Here is a 22114-nt window from a genome sequence, read left to right on the forward strand (position 1 = left end):
TCTTTAGAAAAGGTACAGAGCATCAGAATCACTCCTACCAGGATTCTGGTACAGACTCTTGATTAACTGTGCTTATTCAGCATGTTTTTAAACCGGAGTTGTTTTAAAAAAATTTTTTTTGATGTTTATTCATTTTTGAAAGACAGAAACAGAGCACAAGCAGGGGTGGGGCAGAGAGAGGGGGACACAGAATCTGAAGCAGGCTCCAGGCTCAGAGCTGTCAGCACAGAGCCTGACGCGGGGCTTGAACTCACGAACTATGAGATCGTGACCAGAGCCAAAGCCCGACGTGCAACCGACTGAGCCACCCAGGGGCCCCTAAGCTAAGTTGTTTTACTTAGCTGTAGGAATAGCAACTTCATTGAGTTTTGATAAGCATAAAGTGAGATCATTCAGGTAAAGTTTTTAGTGAAACTGACATTAAGTGCTCAATAAATGTTAGTTATCCCTGAAAACATTATTTAGCAGGAATAGGCTTACGGCCAGTTCCTAGTCACTTAGTTCACTGGAGAATAAGAGGAAGTTAAGAAGTTGCAGGCTTCTGCTTTGTGTAATGGCTGGTTCTGCATTCATCTGTATCTGTTTTGCAGGGGCAGCTCTGTCTAGGATTTCTTTGGTGTTTTTGGTTTGGAAGAGTTAGAGGTTTTTTCTATAGGTATTTGGGGGTTTATTAGTTGATACCTGTAGTAGTACTTCAGAGTAATAGAGCTTATATGTGTATATAACACAAGTTCATGTTCTGAATATTCTCAGTAGCCTTGTAGAAATAATGAAAGAAGCAGCAGAATAATTCAGAAATAGAAGGGAAGAAAAGGCAAGAATTTGGATTGTTCAGAGGTTGGAGAATCAGCTCACCTCTATAAGGAAGAGAATGACAGATTGTCAGTCGGCCTTGCAGAATTCTTCTCAGTTGATGTTAATGCAAAGATTGTGAGACTCGAGCATACCAAGGGAAGTCCAGAGTGTGGAGATGGTTGATGGTGAAATGTCATTAGTTCCTGGCAATATTTGAGAAGGAACAGATGAAACGAGAAACTGGTAGCACTTGTACTTGAGGTTGTACCGAGGAATTTTCACTACCTGTGGTAATGCCCAATTAACAAATATCCTGTGGTGATTGATAAATGGAGGAGATAGGATTGTGGTGGTTCTGAGATCTCGTTTGGGTGTGAAAAATACTGTCAGGTAGTGTAACAACTTTGATATAATTCTCAATTACTTTTGTTTTTCTCTGCAGACATTGAAGACTGGAGGTATTCAAGAACAGTGGCTCACAGACTTACATTATTGCTTCAATGTGTATATCACTGGGCATCCCCAGGGGCCCACTGCGTTGAGTACAGTGTATTGAGTACAGTAAGAGGCACCATGGTACCTCCTGTTTGAAATTGTTTATTCACGTCTATCTAATTTTGAAGAGAAACTGATGTAATGTTTGTCATTAAAGCTGAACTTTTAAAGAAGTTGTTTATGAACCTTCCTTTGCACTAAGGTAGGAAAATAACACAGGCTGGCTTCTTGGACCAGGACATTATACTTGGTCACAGGTGGGTAGAGTATTTTGCATTTCATAGAAACTAAATATTTACAAAATATGGAATGATACAGTACCTTCTGTTATTTACCAAGAAAGAATCTTTGTGGTCTCAGTTCTAGTTCATTCAGACAGCAACAGAAACCAATTTTTTATTTGGGAATGGTTGCCTTTATCCATCATGACATTCAGCTCCTCACTATGGAGTTCTGTTATTTACAGAGGTTTTCTAGCTCCTTCTGCAGGAGCAAGATTTCAAGATAGTACTACGGTTGTTTGAGGTTTTCCTCAAATGGTACTTGGTTTGATTTAGATAATTCTTCTTTCAAAATTACTTTCTACTAATGACCATAATTCTTTTAAAATTATAAGCCATATATAGCGATTTATGCTGACACCCACACCCCCAGCCAAAAAATCCATGTATAACATTTGACTACCCCAAAATTTTACTACTAATAGCCTACTGTTGACCAGAGGCCTTACTGATAATCAATTTACACATATTTTTTTCTGAGTGAGAGCGGGGAAAGGGAAGAGGGAGAGAGAGAATCTTCTAAGCATGCTCCACACTCAGCGTGGAGCCCAACACGAGGCTCAGTCTCATGACTGGGAGATCATGACCTGAGCTGAAGTCAAGACTCAGACGCTTAACCAACTGAGCCACCCAGGTGCCTCTACACCTATTTTGTATATACATATTATATACCTAATTCTTATAATAAATTCTCTCTAGAGAGAAGAACACATCTGCAGTACCATGGCTATATTTATTGATACTATATACATTTACTGGAAAAAAAATCCATGTTAAGAGGACCCACACAAACCTGGTTGTTCAAGGATTAACTATTTTCATAATTATGAAATAATTAGCAAATTGTAACAAAAATCAAGGTAACACTTTATTGCTGCTTATCTCTACCTGTCAGGACAGGGGTGGCAATAATCTTAAGAAAATGGAAATGCTCCTACTACAAATATTTGGGCCTAACATGCCACTGTTTATGCCTTCTGTCTACATTCCTATGGTAGCTTTGCTCTTAAAAATGTGAAAAAACTGGGGCACTTGGGTGGCTCAGTTGGTTGAGTATCCGACTTCGGCTAAGGTCATGATCTTGGAGCTTGTGAGGTTGAGCCCCGAATCAAGCTTGCTGTCTGCGCAGAACCTGCTTCCAATCCTCTGTCCCTTCCTCCCACTCCACTCCTACCCCTTTCCCTGCTTACGCTCTCTCTCAAAAATAATTTTTTTTTATTTTTGAGAAGAGAGAGAATCCAAAGGGGAGGAACAGAGAGAGGGAGACACAGAATCCAAAGCAGGCTCCAGGCTCTGAGCTGTCAGAACAGGGGGGCTTGAACCCATGAACCATGAGTTCATGACCTGAGCTGAAGTTGGACGCTTAATCGAGTGAGCCACCCAGGCACCCCAAATATAAATAAAACTTTTAACAAAATGTGAAAAAGCCTGTAACCACTGAAATTTATTTATGCCTGGTGTTCTTATAGCTTGAATGTATGTAGGTTTAGCAGTTTTCCCTGCCAATAGGAATGGCATTTTGACAAGCTTGCTCACCTATAGGTCAGGCAGAAAATACAAGTGAATTGGTAGGTTATGCATGAATGGTCTGGTCCAACTGATAAAAATGGCTGCTATAGGACAGGCTCTTCCCCCTCTCATGTAGGTTCTTCCCTGGAGCCAAAAAACCAGGCTTGCATCAGCTGGCTGGCAGAAATCTCATGTTAGTGCTCATGTTCTTAGTTTGGCTTAGACGTTACTGTTAATTATGTGTTCTACTTTATAGCTGTACTGACTGAAGCGAGGGCAGACAGCTAGTAAGTTTTGCACGGGTATAGTCTGTAGCACAGGCTAACAGTGCTGTATAAGAGCAGAAAGAAAACATCCTGACATTGTCATTCAGTTGTTACCATGTTTTCAGGCTAATAAGGCTTGAGGCATGAATATTAAAGTTTTCTCAAGATGGAAAAGTTAATCAGCAGAGAATCAGAACTCTGCACTAGCTATTCCAGCTCCCCCGGACACGGTCTTCCTCCACAGGTGGTCGAAGCTTTGTTTTGGTTTTTGATTGAGTAGCTGATTGCAGGTTATAAGAAAAATTCTTTGATCTTCCACTATTCTCAAGGAGGTGTATACACTGCAAGTTGCTCACTGTTAAAAGCAAATACCAGAGAGATATTTGTTATTTTTAATACTGAAAAGTTCATTGCTGGTGAGGTAAAGGGTTTAGATATGGACTATTTAGGGAGCTAGGAAGGTGACAGCCAGTTTGTTGTAGAGACAGGTGACTTACCAACCTTGCATTTTACATCATCCTCCAAGATACAGGACATTTTTAAAGATTGAGAGCGAAAGCACAAGTGGGTAAGGTGCAGAGGAAGAGAGAGAATCCCAAGCAGGCTCTGCACTATCAGTGGAGAGACTGACTCAGGGCTTGGACTCGTGAACCATGAGGCAGTGACCTGAGCCGAAGTTGGACACTTCCACCCAGGTGACCTGATACCTGACAGCTCTTGAAGAACCTTGACTGGGAGAGGCCAGGTACTTGAGCTGGGATTGGGACCTAGGTTTTCAGTCTGTCTAGAATAACTGGTATAGCTTTCTTTATGTAGGTCATACATAACACAAACACATATACACATGTATTTCTCAATTTGCCATGTACCACACACTAGGCTATATAGTACATTCTAGAAAACCATTTCATTTGAAAATTTACTATCTTCAAGGATAACAGACTGATAGGCATATCAATCTTGAAATGGGTATTTTTAGGCCTTTTTATGACTTTGAAGTTACTTATAGCATGAAAACTTTTAAGATGTCACAGTTGGAAAACAGTGATGTATTCAACCCTCTTGCTGAGGCCAAATTGCTCTGTTTTTCCTCTCTGTGGAGCAAAGTAGCAAACATGAAAGGTGAGTAGTTTCAGAAAGTTACAAACATGTCTTACTTTTTCTCTCTTGGTTTTATTATGGTTATTTAAAGTGAACTACTGATACTGAATTCTGTTTCTGGCTGCCTTTACTGTATCAAGTCTTGAGTTATCTGTATACCCATCTGTAGATGGGCAGGAATATTCTGCATTCATACAAAGGGGTTATCATTAGTAATCACTTGAGCCATGGTTATTCCATTCATTGGAATGGGCTTTTTAAAGGTAGTTCTTTTATATTTAAAAAGAAGGGCTCCCAAATTTAGGAGTGTGAGCCCAAGCAAGGGAGAGAGGCAGAAGGGAGTGGTTGGGGGTGGGGGTGGGGGTAGAAAATGAATAAATCTCAAGCAGGCTTCCATGCTCATCACAGAGCTTAACACAGGGCTTGATCTCACTGCCATGAGATCATGACCTGAGCCAAAATCCAGAGTCAGATGCTTAACTGAGCCACCCAGGTGCACCCTGGAGGTTATATATTTATATGCATATATAAGTTATATGTATATGCTCTCTGACCAATACTATGCTGCTATTTTGTGGGTGGTATACGGGGGTTCCTGTTGAAGGACTAGAGAAAACAGGGGTTGTGGAGTCTCCCAAATGCATGTAGAGAAACAGGCCCAGGAGGCTATATACTTTGCTATATCCAGCTCACTTTCTGCTTCCTCTTTAAAGAGGTAAAGGCACTACTAAAGCCTCTCCTATGCTGGAAGTTGGGAGCAACAATCCTTGCTCAAGTATTTGAACACCTACTGTGTGCCAAATAATTTCCTAAAAGTGAATAGGACAGTGAGCAAATCAGAAGATCCTTAACCCCATGGAATTCTCAAAGCAAAAAAATGAACTAACATTTTTATTCATGGAGAAGACCAAAATTAATGTTCTCTTTTTGGTTCAGTTGGGCACAACTGACACACAGAAATTTCTGCAATGTGGAATCACAGATGTCCATTTCCATGGAAACTATTTATAGATGCTTTCTGTATGAAACATATATGGGCTCCAGCTACACTAATTAGCAGCTCTGATAATCAGCTCACTGGATAGTGCCTTAATGTACATGTGTAGACTTAACAAAACCTTGTGTTCCCCCATTTAGGGTTAGGAAAAGATTCTCTTAAGACCTTGTCTGTTTTCAAGCCACTTAGAATTACATGTGTACGACAAACAAGCTACTTGTTCATGTGAAATCCCAAAAAACCACTAAGTATATTTGAGTTTGTTTATTCGTCCCTTAACTGTGAACCCTTTGACTAAAAACCTTTTGTGTTTCTAAACACCTCATTTTTATGATTTCTGATGGTCTCAAGAGAAAAACCCAGGACTAAGTAAAAAAAATGTTTTATTTAAATGCGACTTTTCTGGTAGTTCTGTCTGACCATTGTTTTTGAAACTAATTTTCAATTCATTCAAGTAGAACAAAAGCTTTTTTTTTTTTTTAAACATGGAAAGTTTCAAAGGAATCAAGGCCCACAGTGTAACTACCCTATCAGCTACTCCCTGATCAGCCTGCCTATATTACATGAGTTGCCCAACCCATATTAAAGATTGGGCAGTAATTACACTGTCCCCTACCTCCAGGTCCCCCCCCCTCCCACCCAATCAAAAACTAAATGAATGTTAAAGTTCACGCTGACAGTCATTGTTCACCTTCCAGCTGCACTCTATTCCTGCAGGATGACTGGATCAGCAAGGGTGGGGTGGGGGGAGCGTGTTGCCATAGCCACCCATGAACAACACTGGATCTGGCATTAACTGCTGACAGCACTGAACTTATCACCCAGATTTAATGCTGGTGTGAATGAAGGGGGCCCAGAGTAAAATACTCTTGTCTTGCGGCTGAAAAGAAAGTTCCCTGAGCATGAGTGAAATTGTGCACGGTGAAGCCTGAACAGGACGTGTTATTAAATATTACATGTCCCCTTCATGGGGCCGTGAAAGGCAAAGGCCAGAATTTGTGGTTAAGGAACCTCTCAAGTTTGGGAAGGAGATGAAGAATCTTAATGTGAAATCAATACAGAACAAGAATTCCCAAGGTATTACTTTGAAGAATGACAGCATTTTCATTTTCCCCCCTTCATGTGAACAAGTATGTAAAAGTACCATTTATTGTCTCTACTGGAGGTAATGTTAACAACTTGTGGTTGTGAAAATAACTTGCCTGTTAGGGAGGCATGTTGATTGCAGTAATAATTCCATGAAAGGGGAATGAAAAACATGTACACCTCAAAGGAAATGACCATTGGAAATCCCTAGCAATCTCTATCCTCATGTCTTCCATCTTTGAGGATGAAACAAAAAAGGCAAATGCTTCCCCACATTGTCTTCCCAATCTGCTTTGCCAGTGCAGTGGCTACCTTACCTGAATTGAGATGCAGCACAGGATGGGCTTTGGAAGATCTTGTGGGATGAGGAACTTTCCCTTCTTGAGAACAACCTGAAATCAACCAACAGTGACTATTCCTCTCTGACCAAGGTTAGCTGTGGCCTCACCAAGTTCTAAGTTCCTTTTTGAGGTAAAGACTTGAGCTTGTTGATATCTGCCAAGAGAAATTAGGTATAGTGTGGAAATACCATGTAGGCCCAGAGTAAAGTCCTGAGATTTTGCTGCCTGGGCTGCAGATCTATTTCTCAAGTGCCTTGGCTCAACTTTTTTCTTTTGGGGAGCTATCTAGGCCTCTTCTCTGCTGAGTTTATTTGAATGGGTTCTTTCCAGAGCTGAAAATGTTCCAATTTAAAGCAATTCGTCTGCTGAGCAAGTATTTACTATTGTGGTGGGTCTGGGGCATTCCCACAGATGGGCAGCCCTGTACTATTTTAGCATAAGGAAGGTCAAAGTGAGGCAGGCAAGGTGTTCCTGCTTCTGGAGCCCTCCAAATGGGTAATATAAGGGGAGGACCCAAGCAGTGGTCTGGAGGGGTTTAAAGGGTAATGAAGGCCAGCAGAAGACCTCTTGATTGAGATGCCAGAATGCATCATCAAACCAGTTCTGAACTAGAATTGCTGGAGGGGAGGCATTAAATGTGTGTTGAAAATTCTCTTGGTTCTTGGAAGTAAAGTTCCTATCTGAATGGAGGTTTGCCCAGTGTAATTAAATCCCATTTCAGATTCTGATGCAACACTCTGGGGGTGCTTGTTGTCAACTACAACGTGCCCAGAAGGACATTTACCGTAGATTTGCTTGAGTACTAAGTGTCTGGTGGACTTTGTGCCTGAGCTGCCCTTGGATGAACTCTTCGTGGTCCTGCTTACTGCAGTGGTCTTTGGGGGGGTTAGTTCCAGTTCTTTCCTCCAAACTTGGAGCAGCAATGCCAGGCACTCTTGGTTCCATCTGTCCACATCTCTGGTTCCAAGCTGCTTCATGTGCAGAAGGTGGGACAGGTGCTTCCTAAGCTGGTAGCTGGTGAGGTCAGAAGAGAGGAGAGACTTTAAGATCACAGTACTGAGAAAAGAAAGTTTCCTTTGGGTTCCTAGAAGCTATAGGTATAGTTTGCTGAACTGGGAGATTCATTTAAGCTCCCATTCCTAATTTACAGTGGCAGTAGGTTTAATGTGGAAAAAAAAAAAAAATCATTATTTTTTTTAAATCAAATAGTTCCTGAACTAGGAATCAGATGAGTCTGCCCTCAGGGTGGGTTGGGCTAATGTGTAAATAAATGAGAAGTACTATGTAAAACCGAGGAGCTAGATTGCATGAGATCATGTGAGACTGATAATTCCTGGTGGTCTGGTAAGGCTTTATAAGGCTGATACTTGTGCTGGGTTTTAAAGGATGCATAGGAGCTTACTGGGCAGAGAAGGGTACTACTCTAGGCAGAACTGGCCTAAGTGGAGATAGGGACATTTGTGCCAGGAAAGTAATGAGAGGTGTACGAAGCATTGTGTATTTTGTGAAGAAGGATGGAAGGCTAGGCTACACTGTAGAAGGAGCCAACATTTGTTCAGAGCCTGTTACATGTCAGGCACATTCCTCATGATTAAGGTGAAAATCCATCAAGTAGGGCTGAGTAGATGGCACATCACACCAGGATGACAACATAGGTTCTTCCTTACTTCCCCTTACGAAAACAACAACTAACAACTATTCACGGATAAGACACCACTGAGAAAGTCCTAGAACATGGGAGAGAGGCTGCAGCCCCATGCACCACAGGGGCCAAGACAGACTACAATGGGATATGAGGAACAGCTACATGCAGACTGCACTGCCCCTCCATCAGGCTGGTGTAGCACCACACCCAAGTGACTTTAGCCTATGGTTCCTCAAATGGGAAAAGGGAACCCAGGGTGGAATCCAGCACCTCCAGCATTGTAGGTCACTTCTTGGGAGCCCCCACTCCGGTCTCATCCCATGGGGATTGCCAGGGAATCTGTGGGACTTGGCCACTGGGAGTCTGTGATGGGGAAGGTAGGGGCTTGCAACAACCAGGATGTGGGTCTTTGCAGACCAAGTTCCTACCTGCAGTGTCCAAGTAGTAGTCCCAATCTTTAATTTTGCTCATCTGCAGAGCCAAAACAGAGGTGCGGTCTGACCAGGGAACTCAGCAGGGTTCCTGAGTGGTTCTTAAAGAGCCTTGTCAACCCTGGAAGTCTGGTCTGCTTCAACTCAGGCAGGGGAGCTGAGGCATAACCTCAGGCATAACACATGAGTGTTGCTCCTGGCCCTACCTGACCAAAGCCTGGACAGACCACCTGGAGAGGTATAGCAGGTAGAGCTGGTTATCTGCAAAGCAAAAACCGTGGCCCTGTATAGCCAGGGACCTTGGGGTGCAGGTCAGCTTGAGTCAGCCACAAAACTTCAGGCCTTGGAGCTGGTTCTCATGCTCTCCATGAACAGGGCAAGTGATTCATAGCCCTAGCCATTGCTGAATAGAGCCTTCAGCCCATCTGACCAGGAAACCTAGCCAGATCACACAGGAAGCTGTGTAGCCCATCCAAAGCCCTTCTTATAGGGCACTTGAAGAGAAAACACAGCCTGGTATTATCCCTGTCTGCACTGCAAAACTGGTGGCCCCCACCTGGCCAGGAAACTCCATGCACAATCTTGTCTGACTTGAGTCCCCAAACAACCTGTGCAGGCCCTATGGCCTGTCCTGCTGCTCTGTCAGTTCAGCGAAGTGACTTCATAGCCCCACCTACTAGTAAGCCTGACTAGAAAACCCAGGCAACTGCAGAGCCCATCCTAAAGCCTTGCTTGGGCAGAGAACCAACTCAGCAGTCCTATTCAACTATTCCCAGCTAGCAGCACACCCCACCCCTTGCCCCACCCCAACCTCAGAGCTTGCCCTGCCCAAAAACAGACTGCCTTAAAAGCAACCTTCATCTGCCCAAGAATGTTACTAGTAGACATGGCCAGAAACCCAAACTGAGCTGCCTGGTGAAGAACTCTTGGTTAAAGCAAACCTATGAAGTATGGAAGAGTAGACCACTTCTTCAAATGTTGAGATAGCAGCATCAGAAATTAGGAATCACAAAAGAATCAGGTAGACATGACCATGCCAAAGGAAACTAATAAAGTTCTGGTAACTGACTCTAAAATAGAGATCTGCAAGGGGCACCTGGGTGGCTCACTTGGTTAAACATCTGACTTTGGCTTAGGTCATGATCTCGTGGTTCGTGAGTTCGAGCTGCATACCAGGCTGTGTGCCGACAGTGCAGAGCCTGGAGCCTGCTTCATATTCTGTGTCTCCCTCCCACTCTGCCCCTCCCCGACCTGTGCATGCACGTGTGCTCTCAAAAAGACAACATTAAAATTTTTAAAAAAAGGACATGGAGATCTGTAAACTGTTCTACAAACAATTCAGAATTCTTTAAAAAAGTTTAGTGAATTACAAGAATGCACAGACAACTAAATAAAATTAGCAAAATGCATGAACAAAATGAGAAATTCAACAAACAAAAATGGGGGGGGGTGCAGAAAAAGAAATCCTAGAGCTGAAAAATACAACGTATGAACTGAAGAATTCAATAGAGAACTTGAAAATCAGACTCGACCATGTAGAAGAAAGAATCTATGACCTAGAAAACAGGGCATTTAAAATTATGTAGTCAGAGGAGCGAAGGAAAAAAGAATGAAAAAGTAAAGAAGGTATATGGGACTTATATAGGACATGCTAAAATGAATTGCATTATGGGAATTTGAGAAGAGAAAAAGAATAGGACAGAAAATATATTTAGGGCAGTAATAGCTGAAAGTTTCTCAAACTTGGAGAGAGAAATGGACATTGAGATCCATGAAGCTGCAAGGACTCTAAATAGAACCTGAATAGTGCTACACTGAGACACACTATATTGTCATGAGTCTAATGTTGAAATAAGCAAAAGAAAAATTATAACTATGAATGCACTTCTCAACAAAAAATTTTCAGGCCAGGAGAGAACAGGATGATATATTAAAAATATTAAAGGAAAAAACTGTCAAGAATTCTATAGTTGGCAAAACTGTCCTTTAGAAATGAAAGAGAGAAAAAACAAACTAAAACTGAAGTAGCTCATAATCTTACTAGACCTTCCTTGTAAGAAATGCTAACGGGAATTCTTTGAAAGTAAAAGGATGCTAGTTAACATCATAAATACTTAAGGTAGCCTAAAACTCACTGGTAATAGTAAACATATAGTCAAAATTAGAATTTGTAATATGATACTGGTTGTGCATTATGTACTTTTAAAAGTTTAAAAACTTAAGGGGCACCTGGGTGGCTTAGTTGGTTAAGTGTCTGACTCTTGATTTCAGCTCAGGTTATGATCTCATGGTTTGTGAGATAGAGGCCTGCATCCAGCTCTGTGCTAACAACATGGAACCTCCTTGGGATTCTCTTTCTCCCTCTCTCTGACCCTCCCCCACTTGTGATCTCTCAACCTCTCTCAAAATAAACTTAAAAAAACATTAAAAAAGGTAATAAAAGTAACCATAACTACAATGGCATGAAACTAGAAATCCATTGTAGGAAGACTGGGAAATTCACAAATAAATCGAAGTTAACATTTTTCCTGAGCAACCAATGGATCAAAGAATGAATAAAAGGAAAACAAAGTATCTTGAGACCAAAATGAAATAAAACACACCAAAACTTATAGAATGCAGCAACAACAGTTTTAAGAGGGAAGTTCAGAGTAATAAATGCCTACATTAAGAATCAAGAAAGATCTCAACAAAACTAAAAGGCAACTAACGGAATGGGAAAAGATATTTGCAAATGACATATCGGACAAAGGGCTAGTATCCAAAATCTATAAAGAGCTCACCAAACTCCACACCCAAAAAACAAATAACCCAGTGAAGAAATGGGCAGAAAACATGAATAGACACTTCTCTAAAGAAGACATCCGGATGGCCAACAGGCACATGAAAAGATGTTCAACGTCGCTCCTCATCAGGGAAATACAAATCAAAACCACACTCAGATATCACCTCACACCAGTCAGAGTGGCCAAAATGAAGAAATCAGGAGACTATAGATGCTGGAGAGGATGTGGAGAAACAGGAACCCTCTTGCACTGTTGGTGGGAATGCAAATTGGTGCAGCCGCTCTGGAAAGCAGTGTGGAGGTTCCTCAGAAAATTAAAAATAGACCTACCCTATGACCCAGCAATAGCACTGCTAGGAATTTATCCAAGGGATACAGGAGTGCTGATGCATAGGGGCACTTGTACCCCAATGTTTATAGCGGCACTCTCAACAATAGCCAAATTATGGAAAGAGCCTAAATGTCCATCAACTGATGAATGGATCAAGAAATTGTGGTTTATATACACAATGGAATACTACGTAGCAATGAGAAAGAATGAAATATGGCCTTTTGTAGCAACGTGGATGGAACTGGAGAGTGTGATGCTAAGTGAAATAAGCCATACAGAGAAAGACAGATACCATATGGTTTCACTCTTATGTGGATCCTGAGAAACTTAACAGAAACCCATGGGGGAGGGGAAGGAAAAAAAAAAAAAAAGGTTAGAGTGGGAGAGAGCCAAAGCATAAGAGACTGTTAAAAACTGAGAACAAACTGAGGGTTGATGGGGGTGGGAGGAAGGGGAGGGTGGGTGATGGGTATTGAGGAGGGCACCTTTTGGGATGAGCACTGGGTGTTGTATGGAAACCAATTTGACAATAAATTTCATATATTAAAAAAAAAAAAAAGAATCAAGAAAGATCTGATAACCTACTCTTTAAGAAAGTAGGAAAAGAACAAACTAAGTCCAAAGTTAGAAGGAAGGAAATAATAAAGATTAGAGCAGAAATAAGAGCAGGAAAACAACAGAAGATTAACAAAACGAAGACTTGGTTCTTTGAAAAGAAACAAAATTGACAAAACTTTAGCTAGACTAACCAAGGCAAAAAGAGAGATGATCCAAATCAAAATTATGATTAAAAAAGGAGACATTACAACTGATCCCCAATAGAAAGGCAAAGGACCATAAGATACTACTATGAACTGGAACAACCATAAGATGCTATATGACAAACTGGACAACCTAGAAGTAATGGAAGTTATTAGAAGAAACCTGTAAGACTGAATCAAGAAGAAACAGAAAATATATAGTCAATGTTCTACATCATGTTAATAAAATCATACGATTATCACAATAGAAGCAGAAAAAGCATTTTTACAAAATTTGACATCTGTTCATGGTAAAAATTTAACAAATTAGGTATATAAGAAATGTACCTCAACATAATAACGGCAACATGACAAGTCCACAGTTAACATCAGTGGTGAAAAGTTGAAAACTTTTCCTCTGAGAATAGGAACAAGACCAGGGTGCCCACTCAACTCCTATTCAACACAGTACTGGAAGTCCTAGCTAGAGCAGTCAGGCAAGAAAAAGAAATAAAAGGCATCACATAAAGAAAGGAAGAAGTGACTCTGTTTCTATTTGCAGATGATTTTACATATAGAAAAACTTCATGACTCCAGAAAGTGTTAGAGCTAATGAACAAAATTCAGTAGAGTTGTAGGATACAAAGTTAACATACAAAAATAAGTGACATTTCCATACACTAAAAAATTATCTGCAAAACTAATAAAATGACCCCCATTTACAACAGCACCAAAAACAGTAAGATAGGAATAAATTCAACTGAAGAAGTGAAAGATCTCTACTGAAAACTACAAAACACCGATGAAATAAATTGAAGACACAAATAAATAGATATTCTGTCTTCTCGGATTGCAGGAATATTATAACATCCATAGTACCCAAAGTCATCTATAGATTCAGTGAAATCCCTATTAAGATTCCAGTGGCATTTTTTATAGAAGTAGGAAAAACAATTATAAAATTTATATGGAACCATAAAAGTACCCAAATAGCCAAAGCAATCCTTAGAAAGAAGAACAAAGAGAGAAGTATCATACTTCCTGATTTCAAGCTTTATTATAAACTCATAGTAATCAAAACAGTATGGTACCAGCATAAAAATAGATGCATAGACCAATGGAAGAGAACTAAAATCCTAGAAATAAACCCATGCGTATATGGTCAATTATATTTGACAAGGGAGCCAAGCACACTCCATGGAGGAAAGACCATTTGTTTTATAGATGGTGCTGGAAAAACTGGATATTCACACGTAAAAGAATGAAACTAGACCCCTATCTTACACCACTCACAAAAATAGACTTGATATGGATTAAAAAGCTTTAAATTTAAGACCAGAAATTCCTAAAAGAAAACCCAGGAAAAAAGCCCCTTGACAGATATGTTGCCAGATTTGTTTTGTTTTTGTTCGTTTGTTTTGGATAGGACACTGAAAGCACAAACAAACAAGCAGGGCTACAAAGTAAAAAGATTCAGCACAGCAAAATAATCAACAAAATTAAAAGACAACTATGGAAGAGGAAAAATATTTACAACTCATGTATCTGATAAGAGGTTATTATCTAAAATATATAAGGAACTCCTACAACTAAATAGCAAAAAACCCCAAATAATCCATTGATAAAAATGGGCAAAGGACCTGAATAGACATTTTTCCAAAGAAGATACATGAATGGACAACAGGTACACAAGAAGGTGCTCAACATCATTAATAATAGGGGAAATACAAATCAAAATCACAATGATATACCACATCATGTCTGTTAGGATGGCAATTATCAAAAGACAAGAGGTAACAAATGTTGGTGAGGGTTTGCAGAAAATGGAAGTCTTGTGCACTGTTGATGGGACAGTAAATTGGTTTGGCCACTATGGAAAGCAGTATGGATTTCCCTCAAAGAGTTAAAAATAGAGCTACCATATGATGCATCAATTCCACTTCTGGGGATTTATATAGAAGGAGATGAAAAACTGTTGAGATACCTGCATCTCCACATTCACATTAGCATTATTTACAATAGCAAGACATGGAAGTGTCCACCCATGGGTGAATCAATAAAGAAATGGTGGTGTATATACACAGAATATTATTCAGCCATAAAAAGAAGGAAATGCTGCCATTTGTGGCAACACGGATGGCCCTTGGGGGCATTATGCTAAGTGAAGTCAGAAAGAAATACTGTATGGTTTTACTCTTACGTGTAATCTTAAAAGATCAAGTTTGTGGTTACCAGAGGCAACGGGTGAGGGGAGGAGGAACTGGGTGTAGATGATCCAAAAGATACACACTTACAGTTATGAGATAAATAAGTGCTGGGGATATAATGGACAACATAATAACTATAGTTAACACTGCTTTATGGTCTATATGAAAGTTGATGAGAGTAAATCCTAAAAGTTCTCATCACAAGGGGAAAAAAAAAAAACCAATTTAAGTATCTCCCTGAGATAATGGATGTTAACTAAACTTATTGTGGTAATCATTTCATAGGAATCATATATGTAAGCCAAGTCATTATGCTGTACACCTTATACAAGGCTGTAGGTCAGTTACAGCTCAATGAAACTGGTGAGGAAAGAGGCTGAGTAACTTGCAGAAGGTCTCACAGCTAGAGCCAGGAGAGACCAACATTCAAACTCGGTGCCGTCTGGTCTAACAGCCAAATACTGCTAAGGACTTTGATCTGTACTATGTACTTAGTGGGCATCGGCAAAGGGTTTTAAAAAGGATGGCAAAAGTAAGAGCTGTATTTTACTAGGTTCATTCTGTTGCAGGGTGGGGCCTGGAGTGGGAGAAAGGTATGGGACATGGGGATGATGGCTGTCTTTACATCTAACGTTGGGTTGGTGGGGTCTATCCCACATGCACTCTAAAACTTACTGAACACAGCTGTTTTGGAGCCTCTCAAGGAAACCTGCATCGCTGTTCATTATCGGGTTGGTAGCTGATGAGTTACTAGTGAGCTTATAAGGTGCTGCAGAAAGCAACAGGCCCCATGCCTGATTTTACCATACACCAAATGGGAAATGACGTCTTCCTGAAGTCTGCTGAGAAGTCTTTGTGGTACTAGGCGCAGGTACTAGGTACTTCTCTCTTGCCCTAAAGGCCGATTTCACTCAAACTGCATGACTCTTCTTTTTCCTGTAGCATGCCAAACCAGGCACCTCTCTACTAGAGTATAGATCACGCTTCCAAAAAGCCAACTATGGAGAAAAGCTGGAGATAACGGGGCAATACTGCTCCATAGTTCGGCCTCTTTGGTTTGTGGGCAGAAAACTCCCTGGGAAGCCCAGGTGTTGGCTTTCACTGTGTACAGCTTCCACCTAATCGATAGCGGAATGCAGACTTTTGAGTCTCTGTCCAGATGATAGGATGGTGCCAGGGGTTAGAGTAACAGCCTCTGTTCTTCTATTTTCAAGGAAAATAGCACTTCTGGTTTGTTGAGAGTCCTAAGATGCCCAGTCATCCCTATCAGCCCAGGGCTCATGGCTCTCCTTATGGTCCAGCCCGGCCTTGCTTACTGACCTCACAACATGCTAGAGAAGAGCTGATAGGAAGGTAGTTTACAAATGTTTAGATTAAGACGGAAGTGTTTAACACAACAACTGCCCTCAGCCACAGCAACTCTCCAGCCTCACTTAGGTCATCCAGTATCCAGTTTAAACATTGAAAATAAAGTCTTGATTGGTAATAAGATTCACACGTTAAGACTAAGCCTCACTCACCGCCTCAGGGCCCAAGGTTCACACTGCTCGCCCTACCCCTGCCCGTTTCCCAGTCTGCCCGTCTCTGTCCTCAACATGTCTCCTATGATAGTCTGCATTTGTGGAGCACGCGTGTGCCAAGCCCTGTGCTCTACCCCACCCCTCGTTGCTCCTTAGGTTTCGTGTCAGACACCATACCCTGCTCCAGGACAATGCTGTGAGCTCCCGTACTTAAAACAGAAGATGCACAGGCTGTATAACAGAATCAATGGAACTGTTTCTACTGTCACCAGACACGCGACTTCCCACAATGCGCAGCATCCCACAATCCCTTTGGGAGTCAAAGTCCCATCTCAGAATTGCACAATGGTGCAGCCAGAGGGCCTGTGTAATTGCCTCCCCAGATGGGCCTACAGACTATGAGCCCACTGTTCCTGGGGGGATGACTGAAGGCTCATTTGCTGCTATGCACACTTACGGACAGGACCTGTCAGCTTCTGACTCTTCAAAGGAGTCAAAGAAACAGCTTGACTGGAAGGCATTTCAGCTAGGGAGCAGCTGTGGGGCCTGATATGGTACACCTTGTTGGCTTGTTTCGATCCCAAGTTTCAGCTGAAATACTTAAAAAGTTCCTCTGGGACGGTAGCCAGTGCACATCCTGGCAGAACTCCCCAAGGAGGGAGAGCAAGGACCATCCCCATCTATGGCTTCAGAGTCAGACTATCTCCGCTTCAAGCCAGTACAGCACTTATTAGCTCTGCAACCTTGGTGGGTTGATTAAGTTCTCTGTGCTTCAGTTTCCTCATCTGTGAAATGGGGGATAAGAACAGTGCCTCACACGGTTATTGGGAAGGATTAAATCCGTTAACACAGTGCTCGCTTCAGCAGCACATACTAAAATTGGAACGACACAGAGAAGATTAGCGTGGCCCCTGCACAAGGATGACACACAAATTCATGAAGCGTTCCATATTTAAAAAAAAAATGTTAACACACATAAAACTACTTAGAACAGCATCTGGCACAAGTGCTTAATAACGCCAAGTACTAGTATTAATGACAGTAATAAAACATCCCCCTGTAACAACATTACCTTGACGAGCGCGAGCACCATCCAGGCAGCCCTTTTCCCCCAGCCTGTTCTAAGGTGAGGAGCGTGAGGCCGGTCTCCTCTGCCGTTATCTTGACCACTGCAAACACTGCCTTTACTGAGAACATATGGGAAAGGCCCTTGAGTCTGAGCTTCAAGTGCCTGATCTGTATCACCAGGACAAGTCATGTTTCCTGAGACCATTTGCTTGCCTGAAAAATGGGAACACTGATCCCTATCGTGATGGCTTCCTGGGATGGCTGGGAGAGCAAAGGGGTTCAGGCAGGAGGTGACTTTATAAGACCAGCAGCTTGAACGGACACGAGGACCCACTGTAGCAAAGGCCGTGCCAGCATGGAACAGATCCCCCGGCTTCCGGCCAGGCAGTCCTTGATACCACAGTCCCTGAGGCCTCTCCCTGGATCTCACAAGAACCTCTCCCGCTCTCTCCTCTTTCTCTGCCAACGTTAGGGTCTCTCTGCCCTTTTATCTCCTGACAAGGGTGTTGACATGCGGCACACCTGTGCTCGCAGTGATTTGCTTGCTTTGTTCCCCCCGTCAACCTTCCTCTCTCTGGAGATGGAGGCCACCTGACCCCCAGCTGCGGGCAGTGGCTCCAGCCCTCCCCCAGACGCTGGTCATTACTAAGGCCTAATGTAGATTTAGGCCCTAGTGGGGCCTGCAGATAGCTGGAGGAGACTATGAAATATGTGAAAAACTGGTCGCAAAGGACTCCTCCGGTCCTCCCGAAATTCCTGCCTGGAGAGATCTGTCTCCGTATTTCAGGGAGCCTCCACCACTACTCCTAGCACCTACCCAACATTCCGAGCTTGGCAGGTGCTCTCACAGGTTGTTGCAATATGTTTAATACTCAGCCCCTGAACCGCACCCTGGCTTAGGTACTTGGGGTGTGACTAATTTGTGGGTAGTAAAAACATACAAAGAAAAATAAAATATCTTCCACGGGTAGTACTTTAGAAATTACGAAGTGCACACTATCTCACTCAGCAGCCTGCCGTATAAACAGGATGGGTGCAGCGATTACTAAATCGTATTTTACAGGTGAGGAAACTGAGGGTCAGGGAGGCCACGTGATTTGCCCGAGGTCAGATAACTTGTCAGAAACCCGAAACTCAGGCTTCCTGGTTACACACTGAGGCTTTTTTCCTTGACTCCAGGCTATCCTGGGTGCTTCCTACCTTTCTTGGCAAAAACATCTTCCAAATAGCTCATCCAATGTAAATAACTAGGACCTACACGTGAGTGAATTTTATGGGCAGGATCAGTAAAATTGGCCTTGTGCCAGCACGTGGAATTCACTAGAAAATGCCACTTGAGCACAGGGCGTGTCATGTTAGGAGCATCAGGACAACCACAGAATCAGAGACGCGTGGCACCCCCATCGTCCTACCTTCTCCAGGCCCGCTGGATGACCGCGGCCGCCTTGTTCTTCTTGCGAAACAGCTCTTTCCTGCTCCTTTCTCTCTGGATTATCTGCAGCCGCAGTTCTACGGGGAGAAGGTCAATATTGACACTCTGCCCAGAGAGGGGACCAGGTGCTGGATCAGTCTCCTTGGATAGCTGGGTGTCCTCAGACAGGGCAGATGTTCCCAGCTTCCTGACTCCTGACCTCAACACCTCTGTGCTCTGTGGCAAATCTGAGTAGATCCCTCCTGCGAGCTTGTCCTGTGTCACTTTGTTTCTTGGTGTCCGATGGTGGAGAGGATGCTGCCCAGCGTGGACCACCTCCCCCTTGGCACTGCCAGGCCGGCTAGAACCAGCCGGGGAGCCCCTTCCTCCTCTGAGCTCTTGAATGCGCCTTTTCTGGGAAGCACACCTGGCCTTGGGTGCTGGGTCCTGCCGCCTGCCCGGCTTCCGGTGGCCATCCTGCTGTGGAAGGCTTGCAGCTGCCCAACCGGGGTCCTCTCCTTCCTCATCAGGCCCAGCCGCCCTGATACAGGAGGGCTGCTTCAAGAAGCCTTTCCCCTTGTCACACCGCCGCTCACCAACTGTCTCACCTCCGGACTTCTCAACAGAGGAGACTCCCGGATGCCTGTTTCCATCGTTGCCTTTACTGGGGCTGAAGTGGACACAGGCAGATCGGCCTTTAGAGTGTTCTCTGGATGATTCTTGGGGAGATAAGGAAAAAAGGAAAGAATATTTATTGTCCCAAACTTACATAGTAGGGCAATTCTGCCCATTTTTTCACATAAAATACTCACACTTGTCCGATAGCTTCACCATGATAGTAGTGACTCTAATCAGAAAAAAACCGTTCAACTTCTATTTCTAGCAATGGAATGTTAGATAACCTGAAATCCTTCCCATTACAAGAACCTACAAATGCTGGGGCGCCTGGGTGGCTCAGTCGGCTGAGTGTCCGACTTCAGCTCAGGTCACGATCTCACAGTCCGTGAGTTCGAGCCCCACGTTCGGCTCTGGGCTGACGGCTCGGAGCCTGGAGCCTGCTTCCGATTCTGTGTCTCCCTCTCTCTCTGCCCCTCCCCCGTTCATGCCTTGTGTCTCTCTGTCTCAAAAATAAATAAACGTTAAAAAAAATTAAAAAAAAAAGAACCTACAAATGCTGACTAAAGTACAATAAACACTCTCTTACAAGCACCATAGTGCCTTCAAGAAAATAAAGGAAATCCTTGGGAGGCCAAAAATAAAGAGAAAACTGAAAATCTGGGTGTTAAGCGTGTGAGCTGATCCAGCAGCCGTCTGGGCAGATAGTAGCGGTGGAGTGGGCAACGGTTGGTCTTATTAAATTATCTGGCTGTGCACATCCTGACAAGGACAGAAAATGAGGGCTTGCAGGCAGATAGTTAGCTAGAACCATGACCCTGCATGAAGCCAGGACTCCTGACGGGGTAAATCCTTTGGGAAATGATAGTCCAGATTAAAAAAAAAAAAAAAATCTAACTGCCAGCACTGGGAAACAACAAGCAAGGTTGTCTTAGCCTGGGTTCTGGATGGGGGAAAGAGTCTCCTTTGAAAATTCGAAACCCAAGTTCTCTGCCTCACGTGGTTTCATTTTCATTTATTCTTAACCCATAGGAAAAATTCATATAAGAACCAAGATGGTGGTGCAAGATGCTTTGTAGAAGCAAACACAATATTGCTTTAACATGGCATTCCCTCAACTCAGGCCACACAGAGGGGTCCTTCTGAAAATGACTTCATAGGGGCGCCTGGGTGGCGCAGTCGGTTAAGCGTCCGACTTCAGCCAGGTCACGATCTCGCGGTCCGTGAGTTCGAGCCCCGCGTCAGGCTCTGGGCTGATGGCTCGGAGCCTGGAGCCTGTTTCCGATTCTGTGTCTCCCTCTCTCTCTGCCCCTCCCCCGTTCATGCTATGTCTCTCTCTGTCCCAAAAATAAATTAAAAAAAAACGTTGAAAAAAAAAAATTGAAAATGACTTCATAATCCGAAATTATAAAATGCATGAGGAAACAATCTACCATGAATGAGTTAACAGACACAATAGCATTATTAGACTGGCAAGAACTTAGCTAATAGAATAGTGCGCACACACACACACACACGCACATGAACTGATTAAACACACAAAAGAATTTAAAAATAAGAGGAAAGAACACACCTATTTGAAAAATCACTAAATACAACATCTAAAATGAAACATTTTAGACTCAATGTAAAAAGGAATGCAGGAACTTCTATAATGGCACAATTGAGGCATACTCACCACTGAGGACAATAGAAAAGCCTAACAAAATATTACAAACCACCTGTCTGAAGACATCAAAAGGCTAACAAGTCAGGAAAAATAGGGGGCCAAGACACAGGAGAAGCAGGTAACCAACAGAGATGAGCAAGGCATTTGGGGCCATATGTTCCTAGGGGAATCATTTCCTCAAGGTCTAGAGGACAACATTTGGGAGTCCAGAACCTTGCAAGAAGCATTCTTTTGGACTGGAACCCTGGAGGGCTCTATTTTAGGAGAAAAGGGGAATGCGTGGTAAATTGACCCTTGCAGCGACTGAGTGCAGCTTTGCATCATCTCAGTTCTGGAGACTGGGTTAAGGTGATCTCGGGTTGTTCATTCTGGAGACCAGATTAAGGTGATCTTGGATTGTTCACACTCCTAAATGCCTGCTGGGAGCCAATGCAAATCCTTTCTGGAGGAATTAATATCATCTTAGGTCTCATATAGTTCTTTATATTAAATGTCTACCACTCAATCAAAGATATGCAGGCAGATAAGAAGACAAGACAATAAAAATGGACACACAGGGTATCCAGATAATGTGTTTTCAGAAACAGACTTTCAAATAACTATTTTGCAGTGCAAAAAAGTATCCAAACTAGCTACTCTTCATGTAAGACAAAAGGGGATATAAGAAAATATCCTTGTATCTCCTCATTTGTGTTTTTTTAAATGTTTAAATATTTATTTTTGAGAGAGAGAGAGAGAGAGAGAGACAGAACACAAGTGGAGGAGGGGCAGAAAGAGAGGGAGACACAGAATCCGAAGCAGGCTTCAGGCTCTGAGCTGTC

The 22114-nt window shown here is 42.7% G+C and overlaps 2 protein-coding genes and 1 non-coding gene across 12 annotated transcripts in view; 2 read left to right on the forward strand and 1 right to left on the reverse strand.

Moving 5' to 3' along the window:
• Positions 1–1463, forward strand: part of TEX10 (testis expressed 10) — a 62513-nt gene extending 61050 nt beyond the window's left edge. Inside the window, exon 15 of the mRNA XM_058694769.1 lies at positions 1238–1463. Within this exon, the coding sequence (XP_058550752.1) occupies positions 1238–1351 (114 nt within the window). The 3' untranslated portion in view covers positions 1352–1463. The remainder of the gene's footprint in view (positions 1–1237) is intronic.
• An 822-nt stretch (positions 1464–2285) lies between these two features.
• Positions 2286–22114, reverse strand: part of INVS (inversin) — a 158490-nt gene continuing 138661 nt past the window's right edge. For 8 of the 10 annotated variants that reach the window (XM_058694758.1, XM_058694760.1, XM_058694763.1 and 5 more), the window contains 4 exons: positions 19011–19728; positions 7656–7885; positions 6848–6922; positions 2286–3701 (listed from right to left, as the gene is read on the reverse strand). In XM_058694758.1, the coding sequence (XP_058550741.1) occupies positions 3550–3701; positions 6848–6922; positions 7656–7885; positions 19011–19728 (1175 nt within the window). In that variant the 3' untranslated portion in view covers positions 2286–3549. Of the gene's footprint in view, positions 3702–6847; positions 7026–7655; positions 7886–19010; positions 19729–22114 lie in introns of those variants that run through there. The other 2 variants (XM_058694766.1, XM_058694759.1) reach the window with 2 other exon arrangements.
• On the forward strand, positions 17384–17486 carry LOC131492318 (U6 spliceosomal RNA). Its single transcript, XR_009252007.1, has one exon. It is a non-coding gene; the product is annotated as a U6 spliceosomal RNA (small nuclear RNA).

The sequence above is a fragment of the Neofelis nebulosa genome, chromosome 12 (genome assembly GCF_028018385.1).
Source record: "Neofelis nebulosa isolate mNeoNeb1 chromosome 12, mNeoNeb1.pri, whole genome shotgun sequence".
NCBI lineage: Eukaryota > Metazoa > Chordata > Mammalia > Carnivora > Felidae > Neofelis > Neofelis nebulosa.